At 41.3% G+C, this 23,741-nt stretch overlaps 1 protein-coding gene across 2 annotated transcripts in view; it reads left to right on the plus strand.

Moving 5' to 3' along the window:
* SAMD12 (sterile alpha motif domain containing 12) overlaps nt 1-22,500 on the plus strand; it is a 361,188-nt gene extending 338,688 nt beyond the window's left edge. For both annotated transcript variants that reach the window (XM_015593032.2, XM_015593034.2), the window contains one exon: nt 14,805-22,500. Coding sequence is in view for 1 of the 2 variants with exons in the window: in XM_015593034.2 (XP_015448520.1) it covers nt 14,805-14,827 (23 nt within the window). In the remaining variant the exon portion in view is untranslated. The remainder of the gene's footprint in view (nt 1-14,804) is intronic.
* The last annotated feature ends 1,241 nt before the right edge of the window (nt 22,501-23,741 follow it).

Consider the following 23,741-nt stretch of genomic DNA (forward strand, 5'->3'; position numbering starts at 1 on the left):
TGAAACTTTTCCCACTGGAGGATTTTTAATTTTTCCCACTCTTGAAGATTTTTAATTTTTCTCTATTTCTTTCCTAGAATTGGCCTAGACCCCTCTCATCATATAGTTCAAATGAGAGCTAATGAATAAGATAATAGGAACCCTATAAGCCCTGCTTATCCCCTCATAACTTCCATGTGTAGAATAATTATGCAAGAGCCTCAGTCCAGGAGTCAAGAGATCTAGATTCACTTCTAAGTTGTGCTCCTTAAGGTTCTAGAATAGGCCTTGCTCAGAGCATCTATGAAAATTCACAAGGTGGTAAATTTTGATTGTCTATTGCTGCATAACAAACTACCCCATATTTTAAAGGCTCGAAACAACAACCATCATTATTTGGCAATGATTTTGCAATTTGGGCAGGGCTCAGTGGGGACTGCTTCTCTTTTCCCCATGTGCTATCAGCTGGGGCTGAGAGATCCACATCCAAGATGGCACACTCAAGTAGCTGGCAAGTTACTCCGGGCAAACAGCTGATTGCTCAGCTGTGGTGTCAACTGGGAGCCTCAGTTTTCCTCCATGTGAGCCTCTCTAGGCAGCTCCTCGGCTCACTCATAGCACAGTAACACAGGAGGAAAAAGCTCAAGTTTCCAGTCCTAAAGATTAGACCCAGAACTGGCCCAATGCATTTCTGCCACATTCTAATGGACAAAGCAGTCACAGGCCTGGCCCAGATTCAGAGGAGTAGGAGGAAAAGACCCCACCTCTCAATGGGAGGTAGGGAGAGGGGCTGCAACAAAGAATTTGCAGCTTTCTCTTACATCGTGTTTGGAAAAATCCTTCAGTTTCTTTGGCTCGTTCACGGTTTTATAGTTTCTGAAATGTAAATTTTATCTAGCAAGGATCAAATTTAAATCCACTATTTTGCAAAAATATGAGGTTCATCCTCCCTGTACTCTTTTGAGGTTCACTGTTCTCTGTTATAGAATGGGAAGGGATTTGAGATTTGTTGGGCATCTATTGGGTACAAGACCCATAATATGTGTTATTTTACTTACTGTATTTCATTGCATCTGAGATGCACTTTTTTCATATTTTAACATTTCTGCATTGTACATTTTACAGTCTAGACAATCTTATAATCATAGGTCATGTGGCAGTCCTGCATGCATGAATTTGTCCGTGATTATTCATATTTTCACCACTTCACTCAAGCTATAGGTACTATTAGTATTTCACCTGTTGAGTTTAATCGCTATTTAAAAATACTTCAGAAATCTTACACTGTAATTTGCCATTGTAACGAAAATTTATCTTGTATGCCAAAAGTCATGGAAATAGAGCACCATTAGTGAGGCAAACATTTGACATTGGAGCATGACCTCAATTTTACATATTTTTGCAAATCAGCAATCATGAGATTTACACTACCTAAGACAGGAAGATATCACAAGTGGATGAAGGTGTGTGGAGTTTTATTACTGGGATCTATGAAAAAGGATTGCCTTTTGTACCCAAAGCTTGTACGTGAAGACAGAGAAATTGGCAGGTTCTTCTGAACAGATGAAAGAATAAAGTAACAAAAAGCTATTATCATGACTTGTCCAGGGCTATCAAAAAATCCTTGTGTCATAGTTTAATTAGCAATGTTTTTTTTTTTCCTTTCTAAGTGATACATTAAACAAACAAACAAAAAAATAGTTCTCACGGAACACTGGCAAAACACACATGAATTCCTTCCTTTTACAGATGAGGAAGCTGTGGCTCAGAGAGGTTAAATAGCTTCTCAAAACCAGCAAGTGGAAGAACCTGTAATTTTCATTACCCCACAGTAATTCCTCAGAATTATAGGGAACACAGGTTGGTGGTTCTAGAAAGATGTAAATGTTGTACAGTGACAACCATTTCACCTCCTGTCTCCAACAGACCTCGAAAATAGGAAAGAAATGCTGTTGCAATCTCCCAAAACCAAACTTGAACTCTCTAGTGAGACCTTTTCCTGGGGCCGGGCCCCACTGCCCAAGCTTCCCTCACGGCCCTGTTGATCGGAACTATAGCATTAAAACGGTTCATTAAGCATCCCTTTGCCCCTCACAGAAGAAAGCAATGGTTCGGGACACTGCTGCACACTGTCACCTGGGAAACACCAGGGCTTCCTCTCCTGGTCTCTGTCTGGGCCAGCCCCATTGTGGGGCCACCATGGGCAGCAGCAAGAGCCTGCCTCTCTCTTCTGTATGTATTTCCACTGAAAAGATGGGAGGGGGGACGACTTCTAGTGAGAGAGACTCTGTCAATCACTTCTATTATAGTCCTTCGTTATCATATAGTTGCTCAGTTTAGAGACTACGCTGAGTATAGGGGCTGTACATAGATGCATAAAATGCAAGCCATTTGCACATGAAGTTTCCCTAACCAGGAGGGTAGATAAGGCTCTGACAGAATTTCCAGGCATAACTGTAAGCAGCATTGAGCACCCTGCTTCTTGCTGTTCCCCTGGAATCTTGCCCTTCTGTAATAGTGTGCCAGACTTTATGTAGTAGTGAATTTTTTGCATGTGTATCTTTATTAGACTGGGAGCTTCCTGAGGGCAATGGCAGAGGATTTTTGTTTTTCATCTTTATGTCCTCAGCGTTGCACGTAGTGCCTGATAAGCGAACAAGAAATGACGTTTATTTATTCCATTGTCCATCCATTTATTTAACAAACTCATACAGAGTTTCAGAACCGGGAGAGAGAGGCTTTGAGCGAATATGGGAAGCCTTCTTCCAGTGGCCTGCGAGCTGACCTTGTAGGAAGAGGAGAATTTGGGCAGGAGGGTGAAGAAGGAAGGAGGAACCATGTAAATAAAGGAAGGGCAGTATGGGGCAAATATCATCAATTATGGTGTCTGTAGTGCAGGGTGGATAAAGCAGGAAGGGTAGAATGAAGTGTGATCGTGCAGGGCCTGGAATATTAGGCTAGGTGTTCTTATCAAACGAGGTGCCATTAAGCAGTCCCCCTCTTCTCAGAGCACTCGGGAGATGGCATTGCTCTGGAGTTGGACAGGGAACAGGGATGGAGGGGGCTTCTCGTTGGAAAAACCTGCCTGGGATTTTTCTTCCATCTTGCAAATGATGGAAAACGAGTGCCACATTAGCAAGAACAGACTCCAGGTCTTTTCTGCGATGCTGACAATACTTCCTTAGGGAGGTGGCTGCGCACTGTAAGTAAGAGCCAGGGTACCAGCTTCCATCTAGACTCCGTCGGTTATTAGCAAGGCGAATCAACCTCTGTGTGCCGAAAGAGTCTCAGATCCAAAGTGGAGCTGATGATCATATCAACCTCAAAGCTGTGATGAGGCTTCACGGAAGACTCCTGGGAAGAGTACTTCTTGGCACAGAAGGGTTCCACAAATGTTAACTGTAATTATCCCTTCTCTTTTGTGTTCCTTGGTTTCCTCACCCAAATGGAGATAATAATACCTGTCCCAGCCCATTTCTTCAGGACCCTGACAGAATAAAATGCAATTAAATGTGTGAAAGCAATTTGGAAGTTAAGTGCTGCATAGCAGCAAGATGGTGGGAGGGCTGTTAATTACCATATCCATGGCTGCAGTGTAATCCCAAGAGGCTGGGCAGGAAGGTGGGGAGCTTGCACATCTCCAGGCTATTGGCCACAGGTGCGCGTTCATGAATGGCTTCTCTAGGTACAATATGTCAAGATGGGGGCCTTGGCATTTTGCTGGTCCAACATGACATAAAGACGGGGAACAGGGAAATCAAAGCAAGAAATAAATAAGGTTTAAGCCCTGCAGCCTTTCAAACAGTGTAATTTCAAACATCATAGTCTTGGACATCTGGGCTCTATTACCTGAAATCCCATTAAACCTTCAGTTTCATAATTCTGTATAGAACCTGGTAAATTGCAAGATCCTGCTGATGGCCACCAGCCAGTTTAAGCAATTAATCACAAGGGTCCCTATGCAGGTTTGCAACTCATGCCAAGTGGTTCTTTAAGGGGAAACTGTGTACACAAAAGAAATAGCCCGATCCATGCAGTTTTCATAGCAACGTGCTTTGTAGCCCTGCCAACACAGGGAAATTATCTATTATCATTAAGACACCAAGCCTCATAACTTTTTCCTCAATGGAAATTAGTACTCACCAGCCCAGAGGAGATCCCCCAGCCTTTTTAATAGTAATATAGACTATAACCTGCTGAGAGCTGACGAATCCAGTTTAGACAAAACTGATCCCTCCCTTTGCCCCACCCTCAGCATTTTCTCATTTGGGGGAACTCAACTTGAACTGAGCTATTTTTCCTTTTGAACTTTTCTAGAATGTCTGGACTGTCTGCCTTTGCTCCTGTGTTCCAGGCCAAAGGGCCAAAACCTACAGCAAAGAAATAACCTTGGAGCCTGTCTTTAGAATCCTGCTAGACATATCCCGAGGTACAAGGGCTCATAACAAAAGAACTATTTCTCATAAGATTTTTTTGCTTGGTTTTGCCAACTCAAAAGAATTTATGTAAACAAGATAATCTTCTGCACTTCAGCGTGTTTATAAAGTCTTTCTTAATTACTATTTTGTTTATAGAGTGATTCTGGGAATATGATGGAGAACAGAGAGTAAGCCTCAAGCCCTTTCTGCAGGAAGCAGGAAGGGGAGAGTGGGAGTCAGAATAAATTTACTACACGGGTGAGAAGATCTGGGACTTCACCTTGCTTTTTGGGTTTCAACTTTCTGAAACCTTTTTACTAAATCTTTCAGTCTCAGTTTTCAATTTACAAAGCCGTACTGTCCAGTATAGTAGCCACTCGGGCCATGGAACCATTTAAATTTAAATGACTTAAAAGTAAATAAAATTTAAAATTGATATCCCCCAGGCACTAGACACATGTCAAGTACTCAATAGCCACGTGTGGGTCATGGCTGCCATGCTGGACAAAGCCAACTTAGAACATTTCAGTCATTGCAGAATGCTCCATTGGACAGCGCTCTGAGATGAAGGAGCTCTGTGGCCTTGCTACTCAAAATGCGAAACTCAGTGCTCAAAGAACAGCAGCATTTATGTCACCTGAGAGCTTGTTAGAACTGTATGATCTGCATTTTAACAAGATACCCAGGTGACCGAATGCACATTAAAATGTGAGAAGCACTGTTCTAAAATAGTCTCCACTCTGAGATTCTATTTGGTGACATCTGTTATTGTTATCAGCATTATTTGTTCATATGTATTTAGCTTGTATAGCACTGTTTCAAAAAGAGACATTTGCAGCCCCTCGAGTCTTGCTATGCCAGAGGAGAAACACTACGAATACCTTGTATACTCCTTAAAAAGTGTGCTCTTCTCTTTCTCTTGGAAAAGCTGCAGAATGTGGAGAATGTTTTAAATATATTTTTTCTAAAGAAGTGAATCTTAGAGAACATTTTTTCCAATGAAGAAGCTATTGGATTGGTCAACAGAGAGGCCTTTAAGATTAAAATAAGATTAAATAGAAAGGCAGAGAAATAGATGAATTTAAAAAAAATGAAAAGGAATTTGGCTTACTCATGCAGTCGACAAACATGCAGGGCACCATGCTGTGTGCCTAAGTGGGGTGGGTACAGAAGCAGGGAGAGACACAATCCCTCAGGATATAATCTGCCAGCCTGTCTGATATTGTAGAGACGGAGGGGAATTTAAGTGGCAACCTGTATTAAACTTCACAGTGTATTTTCATGTTCTCTCTTGAGATTCACTGTTGTTTGCGCCAGTGGACAGAGTTTTTTTCTAGAAAGTTCTGTGGGCTTTTAGAGTGGCTCTTGGGGTTTAATGACCTGAGATGCTTGCTTCTGTCCAGCACAGAGAATGGAATCACTGGGTTACCTCTAATTGGCTTTGCCCATACATCCCTACTGAGAGCATCTGGCCTGGATGCTTTCTCCCCCAAAATGCATCATCTCATATTCATTTGGTACAAGGTGGTAGCTACTATAGCCAGCAGGCTTCTGACTTCAGGTGGCCATAAAGCTGAGTGAGGTTTTGCAATTTTCCTGAGGAAATCATGCTCTGAGATTGAACTTGATAGGTATCCTGAGAATTTATAGAATTTATAGAATTCAGATACTTGCATACACTAAAAGTCCTGAAGCAGTTCTCATTAGAGAACGATATTATGGACCCCAAACAAATTCTGCCCTTACTTGAAGAAACTGCTAACCTCACTCATGTAGCTGTTGCCATTCTTTCATTCATTCAGCAAATATTTCAAGAGCACCTTTGATATTCTAGGCATTCTACCACACACTGCAGAAAGGGCAGAGTAAGGCATACTCTTTACCTGAAGAAGCTTGAGTTAGGAGCGGTAGTACTTAAGGAGTGGTCCTCAGTCTAGCATTACCAGTGTCCCTGTGAGCTTGTGAGAGATGCACATTCACAGACCCACTCCGGACCTGAATCCGGTTCTTTCCATTTGGGAACCAAAATCTGTGCTTTACCTCGCTCTTCCAGGAATTTCTAAGCACAATAAAGTTTGAGAAGCATTAATGTGTAGATAGACACATCATCAGGTGATTCTACCATAGTATGATAAATGCAGTGATACAGATATGAAACTCCTCAAGCACTACAGTCCCAAGGCAAGGTTGGTCCGTTAAGTGCTCAATAGAATAAATGTTATTTGCTTGCTCTATTGATTGACACACTTTATTGTTTAGTAGAAACGAAACCATAGTGGGATGGTGGAAACACCTACATCCCAGGACTTCGAATAGGTTGGACAACTTGCTCAGGTCTCACCCTCCTGTCCGCCCCACTCTAAAACCAAACATTTAGATCACATCCAGGATTCTTGGTATTTTATAATACGAAGTGAACAAGTCTATAAACTCATTTTCTCAGTGTCTATACACTTTTCTCTATCTGAAGGACAAATAACTACTATTTAAGTGCTGTGGAAAAGATGTAGATGTTTCCATGAATTTGTGCCAAGCTGGCTTTAGAAGAATCACTGAGCTGCTTGTTAAACATGGAGCTTTCCAGACCTCCCCCTGGGTGTCCTGAATCAATGGAAATGGAGAGAGATTGGACAAAATAAAAAGTTTTTAAACCTTTTAAAGATGAGTGTAATACAGTCAAGTTTGAGAACCTCAGAGCTCTTAAAACCCGGAAATCCAGAGATTCAATTTAACCCACAGGAATCAGAGTCAGTTTCCAAAAAATTTATGAGCCTCATCACATAGACTAACAGCTTTACCTGTAGTAGAACAATAAGGGAACAAATGCTGTGTTACTGGGGGTTTTTCTTTGGTAGGGCTGAGGAAAAGGAGAAGGAGAGTTTGCACACAAGAGTATCATTTATCACTCAGTGTGTGTGTGTGGGCGGGGGGCAGGTGGGGGGTAGTGTCCAGCTTCACTCATCTCACGAACCCTCTAAAACTTTCTGAGAGAGAGATGTCAGCCCAAGCAAGTGAGGGCTGAAGAAAGACTCCTATAGATCAGGAACCGATCACATTTAATTGAACCAATAAAATCAAGAGCTAAGAAAGTAAGGGATGGACGCTAAGGCCTTCCTATGCTGTCTAGGTATGAATAATTGCCTGAAAATGTTCCATGGAGGGTGGTGGGAGGACAAGGGCCTTGAACCTCTTATTTCCTACTTAGCACTTCTGAAATCATGTCAATAACCAGTCAGATCAAGGGTCACAGCCTGCGTTAGGTCATTTATCTCTGTAAACCTGACTTTCTTCGTCTGTGTGCAGGCATACCTCGTTTTATAGTGCTTCACTTTGTTGTGTTTCACAGACATTGCATTTTTTACAAATTGAAGGCAAGACTTTCTGCCAGAAAAAAAAGATTATGACTCGCTTTATTGCAATATTCACTTTATTGCAGTGGTCTAGAACCAAACTCACAGTCTCTCTGAGGGATGCCTGTCGTGAGGTCATGGAATTCACCTCCCTAGGTTACTACAAAATGGACACAGGTTCTTAGCATGAAGCTAGGCATGTGGTATACACTTGGTTAATGACTATTGTATATAGACTCTGTGTTAGTTGGGATTCTCTAGAGAAACAGAACCAATACAAGGTATTGGTTCTCCAGTAGGAGATATATATCTATATATAGGTATAGGTATAGATATAGATATAGATATAGATAGATAGATCTATATAGATATATAGATATCAATAGAGAGAGAAAGAAATCTGTCTATCTAGAGAGAGAAAATTATTTTAAGGAATTGACCCACACAATTATGGAGGCTAAGAAGGCCCAGGATCTGCAAGCTAGAGACCCAGGAGCGCTGATGATGTAAGTTCTAGTTCACGTCCAAGTATGGGTTCAAAGCCTGGACAAGACTAATGTCCCAACTCAAAGGCAAGGGAAGAGAATGCTCCTCAAATGGGCCAGCCTTTTTTTCTACTCAGGCTTTCAGTTGATTGGATGGGGACCAGCCACATTGGGAGGATAATGTACCTTATTCAATCTATTGATTCAAATGTTAATCTCATCCAGAAATACCTTCACAGACACACCGAGAATAATGTTTAACCAAATATCCAGGCACCTTGTGGCCCTGTCAAGTCGACATGTAAATAACCATCACAAAGTCATTGTGGTTTCCAGTTTACTAGGGGTCGGAAGTTACCAGTTAGTTTGTAAGCATCATCTATTTTATTGCCCTTAGCCCGAGTCCTCTGCCATTTATATACCCATCTTGTCTGAGATTCTGACCTTCAACGTCATGCAGTCAGGGATAGAGTTGATGTTTTATTTACAGTTTCAGGGGCAAACATCCCCTGCCCCCCCCCCCAAAAATAAAACTACAGGGGGACAAGTCGTGGCAGAAACAAAACTGCATCTGAGAATTGACCTCTCCCACCAAAGGGCTGGTAGCAGAGTTTAGTTTTATTGCCACACAACTTTTCCTTTGTCCTTCTTGTATCTCTTAACTCCTCCCATACATACTAATTAATTAATTGAGCATACCTGTTTAAATCATCCAATCTTGATGCTTATAATGGCTTGCCTATGAGAGTTCTAAAAGTTAGAAATGATTTAGTATTAGAGGTTTTGATTACATAGAATATAAAATCAAATAAAATGAGCAAATGATGAATAGAAGAGAGGAGCGAGGTTTGAAATTAGCCTTATTTCCTGTACACACAAGAGGCACACTTAAGTTGGTTTTTATCTTGGCCTATTTTAGGAGTGATATATTTGGCTCACAACCAAAAATAGAAGATAAATAAGGACCTGTATCCTCTAAACCAGCCTCAGCACTATTGACATTTTGAACCTGATAACTTGTCGGGGGATGGGGGAAGCTGTCCTATGCATTCTAGGATGTTTAGCAGGGTCCCTGGCCTACAGCCATGGATACCAGTAGGACCCCCAAGTCGTGACAACTAAATATGTCTCTCATCATTGCCAGATGTACCCTAGGGGGCAAAATTGCACCCAGTTGAGAAACACTGTTGTAGACATAGGAAAGATTTTAGACCGTTAAATAGAAATGTACTAACTTTCTCTAGGTCAGACCTCTTATTTATGACACTTTATATGTAGGATTCACGTTTGATGAGCATTATTTTATGCTAACACAGCTACTTGCTCTCTTTCCTGCATTCCTATTGGAATTGAGGAATTTGCTTTCCCAACACATTTCTTATTGTGAGAACGGATATGTGTTCTAGTCTCAGTTCTATTCATCTAACAGTATGGTTGTGACAAGTTAATGAACTTGGCCTCATTTTTTTCCAGGTATGTTACAAGGATAATGCAATTCAGGCCTCAAAGATGGCAGTGAGGAATCAATGAGTGACTTCCTATAAAGCTGTAGTTGGTCTTTTGTAGCTGCTCAATAAATGTTAGTTCTCCTCATTATTGGCTGTGATGCAGGGGCCACCGTGGATTTTACTCTTTTGGAATGTGCATCTCACACCTGATATAAATAGTCCAACATTGAAATACAATTCAGGTCCACCTCAGAGTCCTTAAACCTGAGTCACATAGAAGACACAGATAGAAGATATGGCCCTTCTTTTTGAATGGAAGAAACTAAACAACCTCTTTAAGAGATGAAGTCTTATTTCTTCCCTTCAGCCTGTGAGAGGTGGGGCTTCCTCTACGCAGTATCTTTACTTCTCTTCCAAGCACACCAATCCCTTTCGCCCCTTGCTGCTGGAGTGCGGGAAGGTGGAGCTGGATATACTCAGTCCCAGATCTGTTCTTGAATCCTCTGCCAGGCTGGCCACGTCCTCCCAGGCCAGCCCTTTCCTGCCTTTGAAGTGAGAACTCCTCTTATCGTGAAATTGTCTGTTAATGTCTGCACTAATCTGGAGGAGAGTGGAAGCCAGTGTGTGTTGACTTAGCCTTGGCAGGCGTGAAGAATGTTTTCTGTCTCCTGGTGCAAACCTTTGACCTCCAGGCCCCCAACTAGGGCATTAAGACACTGACCTATTTGTATCTCTAGTTTCTCCAGGAAATTTTGGGAATTTGTGGTAGCAATAGCAGTAGCAGTAGTAATAAATAGTAGTCTTTGCTTAGCAGATACTTAACTATTCACCAGACACGATGCAAAGTGCTTTTTCTATGAGCTCAAGTTTCAACAAGCATCAACCCAGTGAGGTAGGGGTTAGGATCACCATTTTAAAGGTGAGGACATTAAGGTTCATGTTTCAACATCATATAGCTGCGAAGTGGTGAGCCCTGGATGTCAACCCAGATCCCCCTAATTCCAGAGCTCATGTTCTTAATCTCTAGACTATGTTTCCCTACCCACGCATTCTCCAAAGCCACTGGACCAAAGAGGAAATTGGTTCCCAGAATGTTTAAATTAGTAATGTTGGCTCATCGAACAGAGATTTGAGAAAGAATCCTTGACTGCTTGTTAGCTGCACATCCATACATGGCCAGCGCTTGGGATGCAGCTTCCTTGAGTCATCCTTAGATATAGAGAAAGAAACCAGAGCAACGCCCTTCTCTGTAGGCAGACACCTGAGCTACAGGATTGAATCTGGAGCAAAATTAGGTATTCAGTTAAGCCAGAAAGAGAGGGAGGGAGGCACGGACAGACAGACAGACAGAGACAGAGAAGTCTTCCTCTGCAACATTATTCCTTTCTTCATTAATTTCTCAACTATTTATTAAACACTCACTGTATACCTGGCACTGAACCTTGCATTAGGAAGACACAACAAAAGACATGGTATCAGCCTCAAAAATTTTAGGAGAGGTGGATAGATACATTTCAAAATGGGGGAAGTCATCAGCTGGTATCTAGGGGCAAAGAAGACTTCGGATGGAATGTGACACATGAGGTAGTCTTGAAAAATAGAGAGGTAAGTGTTACTAGTGTTAGAAGGTGCAGAAAGAAGGCATCCTAGGCAGGAGGACAGGGTGAGCAAAGGCTGCAAATAACATAATGCATCTGAAGAGACAGAAAGATTCTAGGATGGCTGAAGCCCAAAAAAAGTGAACTTTCTCAAAGATCACATGTTTTTCCCTGTAAAGAAGCAGAGCCATCTAATACAAACTGCTATTTTGCATTTTGACCTCTCGTAGCTTTTATATACCTGATTCCTATTGCAGGTAACGAAAATCTCTAACAGAGCTATGACAGCAATGCCCATCACTAAACATCTGTGACAGGAAGACAATGGTTCAAGCCTTATTCTAGCCACACATTTTGCACATACAACCTGAGTAAACAGGAGCATCCCACATAAAGCCCAACTCAACATGGTGACCTCGTCAAAAGAAACACAGCTAACTGTGAAAGCGTCAAAAAACAATTAAGGCTTTATTAATTCCATGGAAAAATGCTCAAGGGGGCATTTTGCCACAGAATTCTCTTCTCTTGGGCCATCCCTCTTCTAAAGGTCCCACTCATGGCAGCCATCACCCCAGATCTCCTACGTCACTGCCTAAGACCCCAGTTTGTCTCTCTGTGGCCTCTGGATCTGTATTTATTCGTGTGTTTTAGGAATCTCTCTCTGCTCTTTCTAATATCTCTCTCTTTCTAATACAAATTAATTTAGCCTCCAGTTATCTTCCCTGCCCACTAGGGCCTTCATTGTGCTCATCAGGCTGATGGAGAAACACAACATACTACTTAGAAGACAGGAGAGTGAGAAAGGCTCTGAATACTTATACTTTATATAATTGTTCCTGTCAGTCCTGCAAGTCACTAGAGTGAGACGCACCTAAGTCCAAGAACAGAATTGATCTCAAATCTGTGATCTTGGGCAAATAATACCTCTGGGCCTCAGTTTCCTTGTCCATAAAATGGAGGTAATTTTACCTATCCTAGGAAGCATATTAGGGAGCCACAGGCTGAAAGAGCTTTGACGTATAATGGGCTCAGCTTATGTCCACGGTTATGAGTGTTGTTATATGCTGAAATTAGACACATTGCTTTCCATCAGCTAGTAAAGGCTCATGTGGAAAACACAGTTATTTGAAAAAGCAGCAACTGTGATAAACCTAACTGTCAACTCCTGACTTGAAATCCAAAGTATAGTTATTAAGTAGACTTCACTCTTTATCGTTATTATTCAATTTAAAATTTTATAGGATAGTCTCAGTAAGACTTTTGCAGGGCCACACATTTTCCAGGGTTGAACTTAGCTCTTAAGGATGCTATTAAGGAGCTAAACTCTTAGGGAACTTAGCTCTTAGTCTTAAGGATGATGTAGTGTGTCAGGTTCCTAGGAAGCTGTGTTGTTTTTCTAGGCTCTGTGCTCCCTTGCATGTTGACCTGGACGGAAGATATTTACTCGTGTCAAGTTTTTATCCCTCCTTCAATAAGACAAGAGTATTATCTCTTAATGAAATTGTGAAATATTTATTTTCAGGGTAGTATTAGTGAACGAAAACAATCAGAGATGCTTTAGTTAGTCAATGCTCACAGGCCAAGTCTGTACCCTGATGAGCCTGATTTTTGTTGTTTTGCAAAATATTGTGACAAGAATAATAAAAATTCTGGTCCCTCCATTATTTTACTTAAGTACTTTTCTATGCATATGTCTAAGTTCTGTATTGTAATACATCATAACTGTTTACCATGTTGCTACATAATCATCGTAATTATTACTTTAATGGCCATGTAATCATCCATCTTGTTAACACATCATAATTTACTTAACCTAAATTTTCAACAATAGGAGACTGGCTGTTTTCCAATTTTCTCACTAGTATAAATAACCTCTAGGCTGTATATTTGTGTATATAGTGTTTTCATTTTTTAGATTATTTCCTTAGGGTATACTCCTAGATTGGAATCACAAAGTCAAAGAATGTACATTTTTAATAGTTTTTAAATAAATTGACATACTTTTTTCAGTCTACAATGCTATCAGCAATACATTAGTATTCTACTTTTATTACAGCCTTATCAATAATGTGTATTATTTTATATTCAATATGCCTTAAAAGAGCCTCACTTTTTGTTTTTGCATTTTCTCAAAAACAGTGAGCTTTAATCAAACATTTGTTTATCAATTATGCATTCTCTCATATTTTAAAAAGCCAGTTTTAAAACCTATGTAAATTTTTAACATCAAGAACCCTTGCTATTCTCTCCCTTTGCCCAATAGTTTTATATATTAAATAAAGCCATGGATTTTTTTTTTCTGAGCAAAATATTCAGTTGCACTCTTATATTAATAAATGAGGTCTTGTGTATGAAAACTAGAGGGAGAAGCCAGATAAAGTAATAGGAAAATTAGAAAATAAAAATTTGAAAAAATAAAGAAAATAGATCTGCACCAGCATTCCCAAGGTCAAAAGCAGGGTTACGATTCGAGTGGTTTCGTTTCGGGCCAGATCAGATGTTAATGACTTTCTCTCTAGTCTCTAACCTGCTCAGCCAACCTAACTTTTCAACTAGCAAACTCAGAAGCCAGCTCCACTCAGAAGCCACACCGCTCCCAATATTTTCTTCTAAATTTTATCCCGGGAAAGCTTCCTGATGAATGAACCTCCCATCCCCCACCCCACCCCCCTAAAAAAATGCCTTCACACCATTCCCAGCCTGATCTTGTTCCAGATCAAGTAACTGCGTGAAAGCCCATCATATACGAAATGATTTCCCGAACCACAGCCCCATCGGGGCTGAATCCCAGAAATCTGGTTTTGCCCTTATTTCCAGGTGTCAAAAAAATAAACTACATCAACAGAGCCACTTTAAAGTGGAGCGGGAGCTGCATGCCAGAGGAACTGCCTTGCACGTCTTATGCCTCAAGACTTGTAATCTTAAAACGGGGAAAATAACCTTTGGACTGGGTCTAAAGCAACATGGTGCCCCAAAGAACTGTTTGCAAGGATAACAACAAGAAAGCAGACGTGATGACTACTGGACCAAACATTAAAATCATTGTCTAGAATTAGCGTCACTATGTTAGCTTACCTGTACCAGTAGAAGTGCTTGCCTTCTACTGATGTAATTGTTCACCTTCTCTTTCTCATAAGATACCCAGTGCCTTTGTCTCCTAATCAGAACGCTATTTGGGCTTCTGCCTGAAGCTGTGCTTTCCTGAATAGCTGTTCTTTCTTTTTCTTTTTTTTAATCTCAAATAAATGCTAGTTGCCTCTTACTTTGAAAGGCCTTTTATTTTTAGGTTAACACAGGCAACTTTGCCTGTCCCTGAGATGGATGTCCGCCAAATGGCGGAGGAACATTTCAAGAACACAAGCCGCGATAAGTTTGTCCTGGAGTTGAGTAACCAGTGTCTTTGCTAGAGCTTCCTCTTTGACCTAAGGATGTTTGTTCTGGTTTGTTTGACTAGGACAATTACTACGTACCGGTACCTGGGAACATAAAGAAATAACGTACTGTATTTTCCCGTTTCCTCTTGCAGCCTCAACCGAGGGTTCTCCATAAACGTGGTTAGCCTTCGAAGCCGCTGTCCTGCCAGTCGATATGAACGTGGTCTGGTCCTCACAGAAAGACTGACTCGTGGCACTGCCAGAAGATATCCTTGGAGCATTGACAGATTCACCAGATTAACTGGGGGAGAAAAAAAAAACATTCAGTCAAGATTATGGGCTTTGGAAAATCGTAGTTTGCTGTGGATTTTTAAATGAGGTGCATAATATACAGTGCCAGCTCATTCCAAGCGGTCATTGGCAGACCATTAGCTGGAAAATTGCTTCCAGTTTTCATCACTGTGCATAACTCAAGCTCCCTTTGGGGAGCTGTCTGTGCCCTTCACTAGAAGTCCTGTTTTAGCATGGCAACTACTGGATTCTTTTATTATGTGTGCAGATGGCATGATGTGTTAGAAAAAAGTGACAGCAGTTCTGTAATCTCAGTGAAAGTGTTCGCCATATTACGCCCTGGAATGTCAACATGGTTATGTTAGTTATGACATCTAAAGGTATTCTGCCCAACTCTTAAGCACTTTATAGGAGAACACAACGCCAAAACGAATCAGCACGTTCAGTACATGTGAGAAAACAAGTATTTCCTTTTTTCTTTATAGATCTTGTCCTATTGCTGGCTCAGACTGTCCAAGACAAACTGCACTCCTGTCATATCCCCAGTTATTTGTGGTAGATCGGTGTAAATATGGCCACGATACTGTTAGACTTACTCTCTTGACACTTTACTGAACAACCGATTCCTTGTAGCACCAGAGAGAAGGAGAAGTGGGCCTGCTGATTGTAATAGCTCTTGGTGCCTCGCACCTAGGCACAACTTACCACACGCACACGCAGATACTCAAACGCGGGAGGCTTCTGTTTGGCCAGTGTGCATATTCTCTCAGTCTATAGAAGAGTTCTTCCCAAGAAAAAAAGGAGAGTGGCCTTCATTTCATCAAAGACCGTGATAGCTTAATGGTAGGGACAGCAGAATATAGTTTTCCTGTGTGGTCTGACTTTAAGACTTTGGAAGACTTTCTAGGTCAAGTTTAAATCACAGCTCTGTGAAGAGAAAGAAACAGCAAGTGACCCGCCCCCCAGCATGCTGAGAGAAGGAAAAGGGGCCAATATGACACTAAGTTCCTTCCTCAAGAGAAAACCTACTAGTCCCTTTCATTCTTTCTGGGATTATACCTACAATTAATTTTTTTTATTATGTTTTACAACAAAGCACAGTCCTGTGAAATGGGTTAATCCAGTAATTGCTTATCTTTAAGCATTAGAGAAATGTCTGTATTGACTGACCCTTACATATACTTTAGCAATTTTTTTCCTGAAAATATAAAGTTGGCTAAATCAAAAACTCAGCAAAGTATGTTCTCTGTGCCCATGATCTCAGCTTGGGACTGACAGGCCTCAGAATCTTTTCTATAAACACGTATATAACAACTCTGGGAGCCTGCCAGCACGCCCACCCATTTGTCCACTCTCCCTGCATCTTGCCTCCCCTGGGGGGAGGGGGTGAGTCTCAGGAAATGCACAGCTGATCGAAAAATGCCAACTGAGAAACGGGCTGTGAACAGATTTGGAAAACTAACAGGGAAAGGGAAAGAGATCCCATCACCCAGCAGGACGACTCACCACGAGCCTACCGGGCTGTAGTGCCAAAGAAGGGGACTTCCAAGAAGGAACACCAAGGAGTGGCAGTCACCGCCGAGATCTGCCCCTTCGCCGGGGTGGCAGCAGGACAGCCAGCCCTTCGGCAGACTGTAATTCTTCACAAATTCAGAATTAGGAGGCCAAACCCTGGCTGCCAGCAGCTCTGGACATAACATCCCAGTCTCCAGCGCCCACTCCTGAGTTTCAATTCCAGTGACAGGGCCTCTCCCTTCTGTCATTCCTTCCTTTATTCAGCAAGCATTTGTTGAGCACCTACTATGTGCCAAATATTGTACTTGGGCAGCAACATGTACAAGGCAGACTCTCCTGCCCTTATGAAATATCTCCTTCCGAACAGTATTTCCACCTCACTTTTTCCACAGCGGAAACTGCACTGAGACACAGTCACTCCCTGCCAGAGTAACCTGGGAAAATGCACAGGGCAGCAGGTAGCTCCCTTGCCTGAGGAAGTAGACAGAGGAGGAAGAGGTAGTAGACAGCATCAGGCCACATATTTGCAACCTTCACGTACAGCCCACCCTCCCAGGGCCTAGATTAGGCTGAGAAGAGCTTCCCAAAGCAGCTTTCAGTTGCTTTCCTTGTTATCCACCCTAGTCACCTACATTCCCATCCTTTATAGAGATACAACCATTCCTCATTACGCTGGATTCTCTGACACTCCAAATCTATAACTAGTCCTGGGGACACAGAATTGGGCCTGATGAATCCAAAAGAACTACTGCCAGATGCTGAGATACTGCAGTTGGGAATTAATTGGTTTAGCCAGGGACGTTCTGGGACTATCGCTAACACCCTCGGAAAGCAGGACATGCCTGATGGTGCAGATGTTCATTAAATGATGGCGGTTCATCCTTACTTGCTTTGGCTTTTTCAAAATATGTTCTGAAAAATTACATAAGTTGAATGTTCTAGCCTTTTTTTTTTCTTTCAAAAGAGTGCTGTAAAATTATGAAAAGATAGTGGGTAAAGATGAAAATAGGAAAGGCCAAAAGACAAGACAATGAAAGAGCCCAATTGAAGATGAGTTCTCTAAAAATGCCTTAATTCCTTCATGAACCACATGTTGCATATGAACTACTACTGTTCTCCAAACTGTTCACCCCTTTTTGAAATCATTTCTGGGGGATAGTTTTGGAAACATGGTGGCATAAAATCTGAGCAGTCAGGAGCTAAACCAGCAAAATGGAGAAACGCTGCCTTTTGTAGGCTCCAGATTCTTTGTTAGGTGTTGATCTGCAGTTACCCACAGTTACTTCCTGCTATGCTGCACCTACTTCACAAGGTGGGTGCAGGAAATTTGACCTCCCAGAAGTTCTGAAATGGCTGGGGTGAGTTTTGTTTAGTATGAAGCAGGAGACAAGGAGATATGGGAGAAATATTTTGATGTCTAGAGGCTGTAAACTGTTGATGCTTACCTTTTCTTTTTACTTAAACCTGTGCTACACCTTATATTAAAAGGCAAAAGGCTGACACCCACACTTGTGCAGGAAAGGCACTGTTAGGAATGAACAGAAATGAATAATTATCAGACTCGCTGGGGTGCCAAGGGGATTAGCTTGTCCCACTCCAGAACAGAATTTAAAACATGCAGAGCATGGTAGTTCTGCTGTGGTAAAGAGCAAATCACTTTAGTAGTTTATTACATACCTAGGGAGATAGAGTCCCTACAAGCTTTCTTTGTGGGTAATGACGCATCTTCAAATCCCTGCTCAGGCTCTGTGAGGTGTCACCACACACCTGACTGCTACCTCCAGAATATGGGTAAACAGCACAGGGGGTCTCTCCAGAGTCACTGCTAATAAATAGTCCTTAGTTCTGAGAGAATTCTGCCATTTTTCAAATTCAGGGGGAAAAAGAATATCAACTTTATGTGAGACTATAAACTCAGGATAAAAACCTTGAATGGATTTATCCCCTGGTTACTTCCAAATGCTTTCTTCGTCTGCAAATGTCACGTAATTGATTTTGGATGGGAACACTAAAAATCGCCTGGAAGTTAAGTTTTCAAGACCCCCTAGCACTTTAGTTTCACCAAGACTTCCTCTTCCCCCTGCATTAGCAGCTTCGTTCTTTGTGATGTTTTTCTCCACGTTCTTTAGAGTAATTTGGTTTCTTGACAACTAGACTTAAGGCTGCTGCAGTCTCTTTTTGAACACCTAATCTTTGAAAATGACATAAATTTCTTTATGCCTTAAAGGCTGTTTTTATTCACCTTTCCCGTAGCCCTTTCCACCCCACTTTTTTGCTTTGTTTTGTGTTTTTTTTTTCTTTTAATGTCTCTCTTTTAACATAGTTCTGTGGGTAGATTTCAGATATTCTATAAAGGACTAATCAGAAAAATATATCACCCTTTTTCCCCCCAGTACTAGAATTCCTTCTTAAGCGTGATCTTGGTGAAAGCTTACTGCCCAGATGCCAGTGGGATATGGATTCTCATCTGTCCAGGGTGTGATTGGTCATTGCTACTAATCAAAACAGGGCCCAGGAGATCATGAAAGAGGACAGACAAGGAGATGCAACTGCTCAGGGCACAGCTGGGGATTCTATCTCAAAAACAAGCAGATCCTCTCTCTTTAGTCTCCTTGGATCTGCATCTAATCCTGTGGCCAGAAAACTGTCTTCGGAATTCTACTTTATTAATGTATATGATTTCTGGCACCACCGCACAACCTCAAAGTCAAAGAGGGCTGCATTCCCACTTGTTTGCCCTGGAGATTTAGTAGGGAGACAGGGAGCATTCTTTTGAAGGCTAACCACCTATGGGAAGCTTACAGAGAAGTTGGCCAAGTGCACGGGGTGGTCCTGCCACAAAAAGAGCAAAATAGGTACTCCTTGGAGATTCTCATTTGGGAAGATGGCTAGAGATGCGGTCTCAGCACTGACTTTGTTCTGGCCATCATCACGGCCCTGCAGGGAAAACTCCGGGCCAGAGGGGAAGAGCTCTGTTTCTAAGATCTAAAAATTTTAGAATGAAATTCACCAGTGAGAAATACAAAGGAGAAGTGCCATTGAGTATGGGTCCAGTTTTAGACCTCCTGCCCAACAGCACAAAGACTGAGAAATAATTTCCGCAGAACAGCAAAAAAACGGGTATAAAAAACTTTGTAAAACTCAAATTTCGTTTGCCATGTAGGGTTGCTTCAAAGTCTTCAAGAGCTCCAAGCATTCTTACCTCAGAGCCTCCTTTCCCAATTACATCAAGCACTAGAAAGCACAAGCAGCATACACCTAATAATTAAATTTCAGAGAAACCATATGACTTGCATTGAATTGCTGTTGACTGGTTGACAAAAGCGTTGTGGATATTTGGACATTATCTCTGATTACATAATATCCTTTTCATATTTGGGGGTTTCATTTGTTTAATTGCTTGCTTGTTGTTGTTTTCCAAACCTCAGACATTTATTAACAGAAGCTTTAGGCTCTTAAACCCAGGCTTTTTTACCTAAGGTACAGAGTGACAGAAACAGCCCTACTATTGGGAACGACAAAGAGATGGTAAGATTACCAGAGTTGGAGATACTAACACCTAAAACATTTAAGACACAAAGGTTCTGCTGGTTACCTTCTGCGCTGTTATAGCCTTTTAAATTTCAGTAGTTTGGATCCAAGCACATAAACAAGCTGCTTTCACGTGGCTTTGCCACATTAGTGCACACACAGCTACCAAATGTGGACTTCTAAGCTGGGTCTATGTTTCAGAGCACATAGATCTGTTATGTGTGATTATATTTAATCACCACCACCCAATTTCTATAAAATGTATTCAAATCCAAAAAAAAAGTCTAAAACAAGAGATTCGTATTAGAGCATTAGCTCTCTCAGGGCAGAGGAGCCAAATTTGTGACACAACCTTGAAGAAACAATTGTTTGCCGTGAAATGCCTTGAGCGTCTGGTGGTTGCTCCCGTCCCATTCCACAAGCTGATGTAGTCGTCTCCCATCTCCCCAGGGATTAGCCTGGCCTGCCTCTAAAATAGCACAAATACCATGAAAACACCTTTTGAAGCTCTCAGGAGTTTCGAAATCACCAGAAAGAAGCTGTACCCTCTTCCAGGAGAGTTTGCCCCACTGGGGGTCGTCAGGGTTCCACTTGCTTAAACTCATAGATAGGCCATTTGAAGTCTCTCTGGGGGCTCTGAATGACCTCTCCACACTGTCTTTCCTCCACCAACAGAAAAATGCTCTCCTTACAAGGCTGTGTTTGAGGAGACGGTGGTTGAGCTGGCGAAAAGAGTTCACGTTGCCGAGAGCTGAAGAGCGCCAGGTTCTTGACTTTGCCCTCTAAGTGCCTGTCCTGGTTGGCACAGAAGTGACTAGTCTGCTAAAAGGCCAAGCCAGCACAGATGTTTTGATACTAATTCCACCAAAACTCTTGTACTACTAAATCATACGACTCTTGTTCCAATTAAGCCAACTACTTAATGTCATTAGGCACTAAATTAAATAGCTGCACACAAAATTTTAGAAAAGATCGATATTGTGACAAAATTATATATTAGCAGTAAAAAGTACCTGAGAAAAGAAAATATTGATCTGTTGTGGTTTATATCCCTCAGTTATTCTTAGGACTTTGTGTACACTGGCACTGCTCTGATAAAAGGGAAGATGTTTTGAATTCAAGAATACGTGAATTCAGTAGAAGTCGCCCAACTCTAAAGGCTTCTGCTCATCCGTTTGGGATGCTAGCCATCCCGCCTTAGCAGACAGGGTTGTTCAGAGGTTAAAATGAGCTAAGTGGAGGAGCTGTCCTATACCAACAATATCGGTGTAATTATCGTGGTGACTAGGCTACAGGCTTTAGTCAGTGAGCCTTTTCCCTTATGCCTTCTCCTCATTGCTGTTATTACTAAGACTCCATTCTGAGATTTAAAAAGGTAAAAATAAGGTAAAAGGTAAAAAAATAATAAAGTACCAGTCAGCATTTTGCACACATGCACACACGTGCATGCACACTCACACATGCTTCTTCCAAAATATGGGGGCTGGTCTGCAGAGCCCACATCAAAGATGCCCATTTATCTCCACCTCTTCACCTCCCAGAGATTTAGAGTATTGTGACCTTGTCCTCTAAAGAGTGAGAGAGCCTTGGGCTTGGCTTAATGCAGGCAAAGACTGCCAATCCCAGCCTCAGCGAAGACCAATGAGAGTGTGAAATTGACAAACAGACATAGGAAGCTTCTTGATGAGTTACTGTATATTAGTATGTGTCCTAGGAAAGAAAAAATACCATGAAAATCACACAATATGAATTGCATATAAGACCAGCGCTCTTAATAGTGTTTGAGGGGAGAGAAATCTGATTGAAAAAAAAAAGAAAAAAAAAAAAACCTGGTTCACTTTTTTACAAACATTAACAAACGTGACTATAAAAGCACATTTCATAGTACAAAAGCCTATGTGGATGGTAGACATTTTTATAGCTTCCTTAAGCGAGTAGTTAAACCAGCAGTCTGAATTCTCTTAGTCCCCTAGGAGTGGTTCATTAAATAAGTATTTTCCTTATTCATTGCCCACAACTGTGGTTTTTTTCTCTATGCACCCTAGAAAAATTCCCAAGACTGGACTTAAGAGGACACAAGAAACTTATGTGGTAAAATAAGAGTGCCTTTTCTGTTGGATGTTCATTTTAGTTCCTTGGATTCCCAGGGCATACAATGTTTAGAAACTTTTTCCTCTAAACATCAGAATTATTGTGCACCACAATTTGGAACCACCAATTTGCATATCTTAAGCAGCTATCGACTTGCCAGTTCCCTTTGAGTCTCCTTTATATTTTCTTATAACGTTTCCTTCTGTTTTGGGTTGTCCTCAAAAAAAGAAATGGGGGGCATGATTCTTTTTAAATTGATAGAAATGAAACTGTACAGATTTTTGCCCCCTTGTATCTATGAGCATGATCTCTATCAGGCTTGAAAATCTGCTTTTATCATTTTGTACATTTGACTATTTTGTATTCAGCATTACTTGATTCCTTATGTGCATGGCAATGTATTAAAATGTGGGATTTCTATTACCGTGTCAAAGTGTTTTGATTCTGGTTTTCAACATATATCCTAGGAAAAAGAAATTACATTAAACTTTTTATTTCTATTTTCTTCAGCTCATCAGCTTTGCAGAAGAAAAAGAAAAGTTAACAGCGTTTCACTTTCCCTGAGTTAGCTAATGATGCAATTCATGGTGGAAAATTGTCCTCAATTATGCTGTGTTTCCTGGAGAAATAATATATGTGCAATGAATTGGTGGCCTCCCTCCAGCTCCCAGCACACACAATTCCCACAGCACCAAATCCCACCAGCATGATCACTATTACTGTCGAATGCGTCAGTGTTGAGCACAGCTGGGCAAAACACACCACTCTCTTCATTCCCACATATGGTAACACCCTAGAAAGAGTTGGGACTACAAGTCTTGGCCCACCAATTTGCTCTCACCCTAGAGAGCTTTAAGAGCATGTAATGATATTTCCCAGCACCTCCATATTCATCTCCCTCAGGTGCTAACAGCTATCAGCTACCTGTCTTTTATCAACAGAGATACTGACCTTCAAATAACACCTGCCCAGTAGATCTGGGATTAGAAACCAGTTTTTCCAAACAGATTTGGCACAGCCCGTTCCTTAGTTCAGCAAACATCTGTATACATGCTACTCTCAGCCATGTATTTAAAAGATACCATTTTTTTCCTCAAATTACAAAAAAAAACAAAAAACAAAAAAAACCCACTGTTTCATATGATACACTGAATTCCTACAACAGGTTATTTCACCTGCTCTAAACTACCATTTTCACCTGTCCTTTTCTCAAGGAGACATCATTATGAGTGCTTACAGCCACTATGACTTTCCTGAATAGGATGATTTGCCTCAACTTGTACTAGAGACACACTGCTACCCCAGAAAGGAAGAGGCACTTACAAATTGCATGAAAAAGAAAGAAAGCACCCATTACCTTTTTTATTACATGTTTACTGTAAATCGAGGTTGTTGTCTTTTTTTTTCTTTTTCTCAGAAAAGGCTTCCCAAGAGCAAAACCTGTGATCACATTTTCAGTTAGACTACTGACTTAATGTATAAACCTTCTAAATATGTCTACGTAGCTTGTAACTCTAACAGCACAATTTACTCCCAGTTTCTATTCATACAGACTAAGAACACAGGAAAATGGGATGACCTTTTTCATCAGTTAAAGAAGATGTCAAAGAAGAGCCCCAAGACCCAACAAGATCTTTGTCTTGACCTTTCTGGAATCATTT

The sequence above is a fragment of the Pteropus alecto genome, unplaced genomic scaffold (assembly GCF_000325575.1).
Source record: "Pteropus alecto unplaced genomic scaffold, ASM32557v1 scaffold164, whole genome shotgun sequence".
NCBI lineage: Eukaryota > Metazoa > Chordata > Mammalia > Chiroptera > Pteropodidae > Pteropus > Pteropus alecto.